At 48.1% G+C, this 9,989-nt stretch overlaps 2 protein-coding genes across 2 annotated transcripts; one reads left to right on the top strand and one right to left on the bottom strand.

Annotated features, from left to right (window-relative positions):
- The first annotated feature begins 963 nt into the window (after window positions 1–963).
- Window positions 964–5,098, top strand: LOC127317519 (uncharacterized). The gene is made up of 8 exons (XM_051348076.2): window positions 964–1,285; window positions 1,366–1,496; window positions 2,711–2,788; window positions 2,898–2,942; window positions 3,089–3,133; window positions 3,226–3,277; window positions 4,105–4,201; window positions 4,644–5,098. The coding sequence occupies exons 1-8, from the start codon at window positions 979–981 to the stop codon at window positions 4,807–4,809; spliced, it is 921 nt and encodes a 306-aa protein (XP_051204036.1). The 5' UTR covers window positions 964–978; the 3' UTR covers window positions 4,810–5,098.
- On the bottom strand, window positions 4,990–8,821 carry LOC127317509 (probable protein phosphatase 2C 48). The gene is made up of 4 exons (XM_051348069.2): window positions 8,103–8,821; window positions 5,954–6,371; window positions 5,634–5,857; window positions 4,990–5,500 (listed from the first exon to the last, which is right to left on the bottom strand). The coding sequence occupies exons 1-4, from the start codon at window positions 8,295–8,297 to the stop codon at window positions 5,324–5,326; spliced, it is 1,014 nt and encodes a 337-aa protein (XP_051204029.1). The 5' UTR covers window positions 8,298–8,821; the 3' UTR covers window positions 4,990–5,323.
- Between the last annotated feature and the right edge of the window lie 1,168 nt (window positions 8,822–9,989).

The following is a 9,989-nucleotide window of genomic DNA, read 5'->3' as shown; positions in this document are numbered from 1 at the left end:
ACCTTGACGCCATCCATTATCCGGGTGAACAACGGTCTGGACATCCGAAAACGATGGGGAAACATGGCCGGCGTGAACAATACCTTGCGGTAGAAGTAGCCGCGCGCCCCGGCAAGGACCCCCCGTACACGGGGATCTGCAAGATATTGTGCTCGTGGATGATCAGCGCAACCTCTGTGAGAAAGTCGTCGTCGGACTCCTCGTATGACGACGTGTCGATGAAGTTCTTGAAGAAGTACTCGTCGTCGCTGTTCATGATCTACAGATGAAATGAGACAAATTTTAGACCGCCCTTTTCATCGAACACCTCGCAGGCGGAGGCCATCCAGTGCGTCCGTAGGGACCTGCATGCAATGGCCGTCCCGGCCGACTTGCGGCCTGGAAACACGGTGCACGAGAGCACACCTCTGGCGGCAACGACGAAGCTGCTGACGCGGGAGGTCTTGCGACGGCGAGAGGACAACAGCTTCAGCGACGGCGTCCTCCAACTCTGCTACGAGGCCGCGAAAACAGCGCGGGGCCGCGTCCTATGCTTCCGCACCGCTTGTCGGCGTCTCGGCGATGGTAGCCGGCGTCTACAGCACTCCCAAATCGCCGTTTCTGGGGTGGCGGCGGAGCGATGTGAGATGTGTGCGAGGGAGCTGTGTTTTGGGAGGCAGACATGCGGGCCAGAGGAGGACAGGGAGAGGACACGAGCGACCAGCGATAGGAGTCCGCGATCACGCAAACGCGACCCAGATTTGGACCGGCTTTGGATCCCCGGACACCGCGCTCATCCGTTTTAGGAATGGATCCGCGTGCTAGACTGGGTTTTTGTCCACTTCAAACCATCCGAACGGGCAGTTGGGGGATAGATCGCTGCTATGGAGATGCCGTGAGATGCCCTGAGTATCGATTCCATTGCCGAAGCACCCAAGTGAACTAGAGTACAACCAGTGTGTCAAGTGGACGCACGCTCGCCTCAGCCTTCCCTCAGTAATGCGCGGCACCGCCGTAACGCTCCGCCCCGGGCAATCCCCAGCCGTCCGATCAACATCCAACGCCGTAGACTCCCTCACCCTCCACCGACGACCACTCCTCCATCCCCGCCTCCACCTCCGGCGATCGCCGGAACCCTCGCAGCCGTCCATCCGCCGCCGCCCCATGCCTCCTCTAACTGCTTCCGCCACCAACGCCGCCAGCGGCGCCGGCTCCTTCACCGAGCTGGCCTCTGCCGCCGACTTCGCCGCCATCGCCTCTCCTGGCGGCCGCATCTCCGTCGTCGGCTTCGGCTCGCTTCTCTCCGGTGAGCGCCACCACTCCCCACGCCAGTAATTAAGTCAGAACCCATGCCACGGGCCTGAATTTCTAGGTCCCTGACTGCAGAGCGGAGTGCGAGGAGCACCTTCCCCGAGCTGGAGGGGTTCCGTGTGGCGGCGCTGCGCGGGTTCCGCCGCGTCTTCGCCCATGCCGCCCCCATCTTCTTCGAACGCGGCATCGCCATCGAGGCAACCAAGGCAAGTTTGCCCATCTGTCTACATGCTTGTGTCGTCAGTAAATGTAATTCATCTTTGTGTACGCATGGTTCATGTGTCGTTTCCTATATAGTGCTATACAAGTTTCAACTCAATACTGTGAACATTTGTTGAAGAACATGATGTTGGATTGTCGCATGTGCGACAATGCTAAATTTCTGGCCTCAGAAATGCTTAAATGAGACACTTTTTCCAGAAATCGTCATTGTTTTCTACATGTTTAGCAGTTCACATAGAAGTTGTTGCCTTGCCAAATGCGATTCTATGACTGGGTAATCATAATTCTGGCTCTGGGATTTACTATATGCTGACTGCAGAAACTTGAGTAATCCACTGCAATATTAGAAGGATGACACGCATTTCACGTTGAGTTTAATCTGGTACTGCAAGATAATGGGGTTAAGCCACGATTCGATTTATAGGCTTCTCCTATATGATCTTTGTGTATTCAGGCTTTCGGGGTCCTATGATGTACTAGACACCGCTGTATATTTGTGGATTGGGGAAGTGTTTCTCTGTCCTGGCTGATCATGCATGGACCTTAATGGCCATATGCTTGAAGGGTTGGAGCAACTCGGTCTGGATAGGACCACTTTCTAACTCAGTTCGGTCTATCTGTCAAAAAATAATAATAACTCAGGTTTAGCTTCCTGTTGGTTTGAGGCGTGCTGGGCATTGGATGCATATCAGACATGCCAAAACCCTGTCAGCCACCCATCCCATATGAGCGGTAATGCGCTAGTGATACCCCATCAAGCTGCTGGGACGGCAATTGATTCCTGAGAAGTTAGTGTGATCTTTTCACTGTGTGGACACAAACTTTGTTTGATCGGGCTATTACCACCCATATTTCGGCTGCACCGTGTGTGCAGCATTAGTAACCCATCCTCTCCCACTTCCTTGGTTCCTAGTTTAAATTATGTTGCATTAGAAAAAATGGAGGCATGACGCAGTTTCAGGGATGTAGTATTACTCTTGTACAAGCAGAAGAGGATGGTTTTGTACTCTTGAATTTTTTTTCTATGGTCATCAAAGAAAAGAAAGTATGGTGATTTATTAAGATATCAGAAGTATTGATTTTGGATCTATATGTGTGTGGATGTACAATTTAGTGTGTAGTTTTGCCAATAAGTTGCATTGTAGTTGACTTTTTCGATAAAGTTATCTTCTTATTGGAGTATTGGGCTTGCTAATAGGAGTTCTCAAGCTTAAGCGTGGAGCAATGTGAGGGAGAAATGATAGTTGTCACTGTGTTTGAAATCAAGGAGGAGGAGGTACCGTACTTTCCTCAAAGATAATCTGCACCTTTTTGTTCATGTGCAATCCATTGGAATTTTTCTGTGTTTCCTTTTAGTGAGAAGCACTGAAGTGGGATATTCACAGGTGCCAGCATTCATCGAGAGAGAGACCGAGTTCAGATTTCTTGCGGTGGGTGACCAATTAATTTACTGCATAGTTCATACTATTTGGTTAGGGTTTAAGTCTCTTTGTCTCAAGCCTGAATCTGTTTGGTGGAGTTTAGATTGTCCAGTCCTGGATTTTAATTTTGGTATTTTTTTTCTATGTATTGTCAGGTGGTTCCTGAAGGATTGGATGGAGTGCCTTTTCCAAATCCAGCAGTAAGGGCTTGCATTCTCTACTGGAAAAAACCCTCTCTTAACTTTTTGTTTGATTTTGTGCTACTGCTTCATGCTGGGGTTTATCGATTCAGGTTGTCTGTGCACGCTATAGCGATGAAGAATATTTCCTAGTGAGATGCAAAGGTTGGATATATATCACAAAATCTCTCTCAGTTCTGCATTTCATTTTAATGATTTGCTACGTAACGGTTTGTTTGTTTGAATATTGATGAAATTGGGTAGGATGAAGTTTATTTCCAGGTTTGAATATAAATTCTATTTTGTTTGTGACTTGCCATCTCTTTATATTCAAATTATAATTTCAGTTTACTGTTTTATGCCTGGTGACCTATTTTCTTTTATTAATGCCTTTTGAAATATTTGATATACAAATTATTGAAAGATGCATGGTTATTTTAAGTTATCATAACTGATGACTTCTGAGGTAATTTTTTTTTACCTTGTGATTCCTTTAGGTCTTGTAGCATATTTATGCACCTCTATCATCGTCATTGTGGTCTGTGCATCAGCCAGAGTAAAATTACATAAATCTATCACGACACAGCTCTACGCAAATACAGCGAGATATCAAAATTGTTTACCAGACAGAGTATCAGATTGCTAATGTATACGAATAATTTATTTTCAAACTCGATCGTACATATATTTGGAACCGCACAATCAAGTCCCATTTTTTCTTATTAAAAACACAACACTAAGAAATCGTGGGATAACAAAGTATGGAGTGCAATTAAGCTAGACATGTTTCAATCTTGTTCAAATAGTGAAAGTTTATGATGATGAACAAAGCTTTAAGCATAATATTTTTCTTATACCCCTTTACAGCAAAGTGGGCTTCTTATGCAATCTAGAAGCTGTTTACTTTTTGACAATTGCACAAGACAGCGCAGAATTGTGATCTCATTCCACCATCCACTACATGCTGAAACATTGACCAAATCCTTCTACAGGAAGCAAGGAGATATATAATCAGCACTATGGACGCTACAACATTGATAAAATATGGAGGGATGATATATTGCCCTGTCGTCTATATCTAAGGCATTGGTAAGTATCTGCTCGTCAATCATCTTATCCTGCACAATGCACATATTTGCCTCTTCCTTTTCTGTTTTCCACTGAACCCACAATTAACATCAGAAAAGGTATCTTGTACAAATTAGAACCATTGTGTGCCTGTGAACTCCATCGAGGTACCAATTATTGTAGCGATATTTTATTTCTCCCAAAACAGCACATTAGTGACATCTCAACGCAAGGTGTATTTCTCAAGCAAAATGGTACCATTGCTTTGTGTCATCTGAAAGCGAGATGCATCACAAAAGCAAAAAATAAGTCTTTGCTTTGAACATTCTAAGCTATCCTGTACCAACGCGTTTTCTATGGAACTGTCACCATCTTCACCACTCTTATCATTAGATGTGCATGTGAAGCCTGATCCTTCTGATGATATTACAAGCCGCCTCTCACAGTTATGATTGCCTTGCAGCGTTCTTGCTGCCAAAAATCTTGGAGAACCGGCATATGGCAACTTCTTAGACCACACCTATCTGGGTGACCGGAAAACCACGATCAGGGAATACTTGGCCACGGCTGGAGCTGGCATCATGGAAGAGGAGCCTCCAGAGTCCCTAAAAAGCCGATATGGTGGCTGAATCGACAGTTACAGCCACCATGGATTGTAATTCTCACCTTAGTGCTGCCTACCGAATCAACAGTCAATATGAACGGTGACGTGCCAAATAATGCATGATGCTTCAGTCCGAAAGATCTAAGATTCTGATTTTCGGCGCACTTATTGGGCGCCGAACGTGCGGTATACTGCCCCGTCTGTCTGTGATTGATGTACACCCATAATAATTGTGACTGTTTCCCATCATAACAGAGACTGATGCCCACACGCACAGAAATGAGGACAAAATACATTTTTTTTTCTCCGGTCTACCGGTGGCTGTCGGTTGATTCAAGTACATTTTGGCATGCATGGACGTTGTGAAGACCAGAGATTTTTCGGTCTTCCACCACCCTGGCGTCCCAGTCACAGAGCCGAACTGCACGTTCTGATTTGCAGTGATCTGCCATTTCGGTCTCTGGCCGCGAGGAAGGGGCGGCAGATTTTTCTCTTCGAAGTCCTAAGTCCTGGCGGAAATGTCCGAGGAAGCTGTCGGTCTACGACGGCGAGTGGAAGAAGAGGCAGATCGCGGAGCAGTCGTCGACGGCGTAGCACGGCCGCTTGCTTCTCCATGCACGGACGGCGCACTGGACGAGGTGCTTCGCCGCCTTCTCCCTGTTCGGCGTGGCAGCCACGATCTGCACGGCCTCTTGGTTGGAGATCACATCCCAGACCTGCAGGAGAAAGTTGCCATTTCATCAGATGATGTACGCAAGCTGCAGGTGCCAATTGCCATGGAATGGAATAACAAAAAGTAGGAGCAGGAAGAGGACTAGAGGAGGAGAAGGAACATCGTTGGTTGCATACCCCGTCGGTGGCGAGGATGACGAACTGGTCCCGGGCGGTGATCCTCCTCTGCGTCACTTCCGGCGTCGAGATCACGCCGTAGTCCTTGACGCAATAGTCGCCAAAGGCGCGCGACATGGCGAGGCCCGGCGCCTCCTGGTCGGGCAGCCACACCCGGTGCACGTCGGGCTCGTCATCGAGGTAGAACACGCGGCCCTTGCACTGCCTGATGCGTTCCTGCTCCTCTACAATTCAGATTTCACTGAGTGAGCAACGGTCGTCTTGAGAATTCATGAATGTTCAGTTCAGTCCGTCTCTTACAGCATAGTACAAGTACTTACGAGGCAAGTTTGGTTTGAAGTCGACGGTGAGCTGGACGGCGGCTACCTTGCCATCGTCCGACGTGGTCGCCAGGACGGCCCGCGAGTCGCCAACGTTCGCGATCACCATCATCTCCCCCTGCTTGACGATGGAAAGCGCGGTGCTGCCGCTATCCACAGCGTCGAGGCGGCGGTTGCGGCGGAGCTCTTCATCTACGGTGGCTGCGGCGGCCAGGTAGGACTGCTTCCAGAGGTCGAACTGGCAGTCTGAGAGCTTCTTCTCGCCGTCGATGAGCGACGCCAGCGCGACGGCCTCCTGCCGCCGGCACAGCAGCGACGGTGGCAGCGAGTCCCGGACGGCCTTGGCGACGTAGTGGCCCCACTGGCCGTGCCCGTCGAAGATGCCGCAGAAGATGGAGTCCTCCTGGCACCCGAATCCCTGCATAAAGAGAAAATATCAAGGAAAAACACCACGAGAATTCTCCAAAAAAAACCATGCGAACACAGAAAAATCCTACAGTACTAAAAAAAAATGTAGCACGCTGAGAAATTCAAGTAAGTTTATTTAGTACTCCAGTATCTTTAAGATTTCAGTGTGACATCACACATGGTAAGGAACTGAACCAACCAGCATTCTTGAGCTGGTAAGAGGTCATGGTTGTCTTTACTTGGTTTCAGTGTGACATCACACTATTGGTTGGCTGTCGAGTTTGCAGAACTTGATGGCCAATTTAGGTGTTTTCCTCTTGCAGCCTGTACGTCTTGTGCAGTGCAGTGTACGTATGTTCCCTTCTATTCCGTCGCATTCAGTCAGTTTGGCTAACGAAAGCCACACTGGATTCAGATACCAACAAACCGAACACCTTTTCCCTCTAACGAATCAAGACTCGTACAAGAAGAGAAACTCCAAGAAGCCAAAAGCAATCACTATATCCTGTACCCTCGTGACAAACATGCTGCAGAACATATGCCAAGTGAAAGACATAGTATTCCCTCTATCTCATAAAAGTTATCTGAGATTTGTCAAAATTACAGATTTGTCAAAATATAGATGTATCTAGAAAATACAAGTTTCATGAAAAGGAGGGAGTATATCACATATTAGATAATCAGTTTAAGGGCCAATTACCTACTAGGCAAACGAAGGCTTGTTATCTGTTTACTTAAAAATACCTTTGTGCTTTTCACTACACTACAGAGTAGTATGTTTAAACAAATTATCCCTGTTTTGGTGACAATTTATCTGTAGTATAGTTAGCACACTGAGGCTGCGTTTGGCACCAACGTTTTTTCAAAGTATTCTATGAACACTTTGGTTTCTGAAAATACCATGCTATTGAATTCTTTGAGGTGTTTGGTTTCAGCAAAAACTATACCTTCCTATAGTTCGATTTTTCAGAAAACTGCACTAGTTTTGCGGTATGAAAAAAGAGGTCTTGACCAAAATTGAAGTATTTGTTGCTTAGACAGAAAATAATACAGTTTTGCAATACTTCAGTTTTAGAAAAACTTAGAGATGGCCTGAGTCTAATTGTACTACCGAGGACTTCCGGCAACAGAAAACTCTGTAGTGAAGAGCACAAAGCAAACTGAAACACCTCCCAAAAATATCAGAAAATTGATTAGGTAGATAGACGCCCATATTTAAGGCGAACACGTATATGAAGCTGTTTGATTTATTCCGTGGTCAGAAGCCAGCAACCAGTCCTGACAGTACTGTACTACGGTACTACCCTCCTCTTAATTTTTATAGACTTTTCCTTACATCAAGGTGGGGACAAGGGCAACGAACCACGAGTCCATGACGCCATGGAGGCATGGTCAATATCTTCTTCGTAACTAATACACGAGCTAGCGCTGGCTAGCAAAAGAAGAACAGAAAACACTGTTTTGCAATCTGCTTCAAACGCGGTTAGATTCCTGAAGATATTCATCGAAACAGCTCTGAATTGTGGTGACTGTTGTTGAGCTCCACATGATAGGATAGCTAGCAGCGAAAAACTAATCGAGAGTATGAATATCCAGTCCATGTGTGTGCCGTCAGTCGTGTTGTCGACGCTAATGATTGCAACGAGCATAAAAATTCACATGGAACAGAAGAATCAGCATGTAGCGACAGAATCAAGAAACAGAGCAACGGCCATCAATCGATGAGACCGAACTCACTCACCTCCCAGACGATGGAGCAGTCCTGGTTGGTGCCCTTCTCGCCGCGGCGGGAGTAGGCGGCGGCGAACGTCTCGGAGCCTTCGCCACGCAGCGTCCCCGACGTCCGCAGCACCGTCCCGTGCTCCTCCTCGCCCTTCCTCTCCTTCCCCGCCATGGAACGGGCCAGCCCCTGCAGCATCGACGAGATCTGCCGCATTCTCGCCGCCCAAAGAAACAACCCAGGAAAATTCTGCTGCTACCGCTCCACGGGAGAGCTTCTTCTCTCTCCTTTGCTCTGTTAATTTCTCGGCGACTGGCACTGGTGGTGGTGTGCACGGGCAAGAACATAGCGCGGGACGGCCATGGCGATGGACAGGATAGAAGCACGGCTTCTTTATCTTATATAGGTGGTGTCTCGATCGAGATGGTTTCTCCTGGATCTTCCTTGTTAAGGGCGTTCCTTTGGATTGAAGCGACGAGCTTGGACCGGATATATGGATAGGATCGGATCAGCTTCACCGAGGAAGAAGGAAGAGCAGTAGATAGAAGAAAGAAAGGGGAAGAAGCAAGGGTGGCACCGAGGAAGAAGCTCGAGCCGTGGTGTGAAGTGAAAGCTCGGGAGGGAGGTTATAAAGGAGGCGGGAGAGGGCGAGATGGAGCAGCCAGCGGATGGAGGAAGAAGAAGAAGTGAAGAAGCGGTGTGAGGAGGAGCCGTGCCGTGCGGTGGGAAAATGGGTTCAGCGGAAGCTACAGCATGCAAACCGTGGCGGAGGCAGCTGAGGTAGCCACGCGCGCGGGCCGTCGCTTGCACAGCAACGCAAAGATGCTTTCTTTGAGGTAGGGAACGGGACGGATTAGGCCGTCGCGGCGACTCGGGGTATTCGGTCAAGACCTTTTATGTGATGCGGGCAAGTCCTTCCCCTGTTGGGTTTTGTCCCCGTTTAGTTCAGGAATATGTGGGGTGGGACCGGGGGAGTGCCTAAGAACATATATATATATATAGTAGATACCCCATTCAGCATGAAACCGGATAATAACCGCCAGTATGCGGTGCTAGACGTAGATTGGTAACCGTGCAGATACCTGCAAAATTTAGGAGGTTAATCTTTTTTTTTGCAGCAAACCCCTACCGTGAGCCAAAGTAGTCCATATACGCAGGATTTTGGCCGAGGAGTTCAGTTCACTCCATCCTTGGCGTGCGGAAATTTCAGCACCAACTGCTCTCCGCGACGCGGGCGCTGCCGGCTCCTGAGCTCGATTCCAGTGACCCTCGGCCACGAAGGGCAGCGCGGCGGCGCCACGGACGGCGGGATCATGCGGACGACCACGGATGGGCGGAGCGGCAGCCACAAAGCAGGCGACCGCATATGGATCAGCGCGGAGGGCATCGCGCAGGCCGGGCGGAGCTCGCCCGAAGCAGTCGGGCGAGCGCCAAGGCGGGTGGAGCGACGTTCTCGCGGCGGAGAAGGCATGTGTGGGAAGAGGGAGAAGAGGGGAAACAATGAATTTTTAAAGAATATTCCTTTTTAGGATATGACAATAGGGGATTTCTTCGGGGCATCATGTTTTTCACGCGAATTTTCCTGATGCAGTAACCCCATCCGCATAATGCGGTACGCACGAATGGGGTATCTGCTAGGGATGCTCTAAGGAACTTCAATCGTCTAAATGCGTCTATTTCGGTTATTTATAGGCCATATTATCTAACTGCGCGATCTACTTATCCGATGTGTATGAGGTATTTTTTTTGAATGTTCATCATTCTTAAATTGTTTTCCCCAAATGATAGCAATAATAGCAAAAAACTACCAATACTTGGCAATTCAATTAAACCGTGCCGACATACCATAGAGTACCAAAATAATCACACAAGTAGTTACGTTTGGTGTGGCCTCATAGTTCAAGAAAC

Source organism: Lolium perenne, chromosome 1 (genome assembly GCF_019359855.2).
Source record: "Lolium perenne isolate Kyuss_39 chromosome 1, Kyuss_2.0, whole genome shotgun sequence".
In the NCBI taxonomy this organism is placed as follows: Eukaryota; Viridiplantae; Streptophyta; class Magnoliopsida; order Poales; family Poaceae; genus Lolium; species Lolium perenne.
Note: the sequence above shows the minus strand (reverse complement) of the source record. Positions and strands in the feature narration are given on the sequence as shown.

What these genes read in the sequence shown, in the direction of transcription:
- LOC127317519 (XM_051348076.2), top strand. Translation starts at nt 979, where the DNA reads ATGCGCGGCACCGCCGTAACGCTCCGCCCCGGGCAATCCCCAGCCGTC. An exon ending in CCGAGTTCAGATTTCTTGCG is followed by an intron (nt 2,943 to 3,088) that starts GTGGGTGACCAA and finishes ATGTATTGTCAG; the next exon opens with GTGGTTCCTGAAGGATTGGA. An exon ending in CGTCTATATCTAAGGCATTG is followed by an intron (nt 4,202 to 4,643) that starts GTAAGTATCTGC and finishes ATTGCCTTGCAG; the next exon opens with CGTTCTTGCTGCCAAAAATC.
- LOC127317509 (XM_051348069.2), bottom strand. Translation starts at nt 8,297, where the DNA reads ATGCGGCAGATCTCGTCGATGCTGCAGGGGCTGGCCCGTTCCATGGCG. An exon ending in ACTGCTCCATCGTCTGGGAG is followed by an intron (nt 6,372 to 8,102) that starts GTGAGTGAGTTC and finishes CTCTTTATGCAG; the next exon opens with GGATTCGGGTGCCAGGAGGA. An exon ending in CTTCAAACCAAACTTGCCTC is followed by an intron (nt 5,858 to 5,953) that starts GTAAGTACTTGT and finishes TCTGAATTGTAG; the next exon opens with AGGAGCAGGAACGCATCAGG.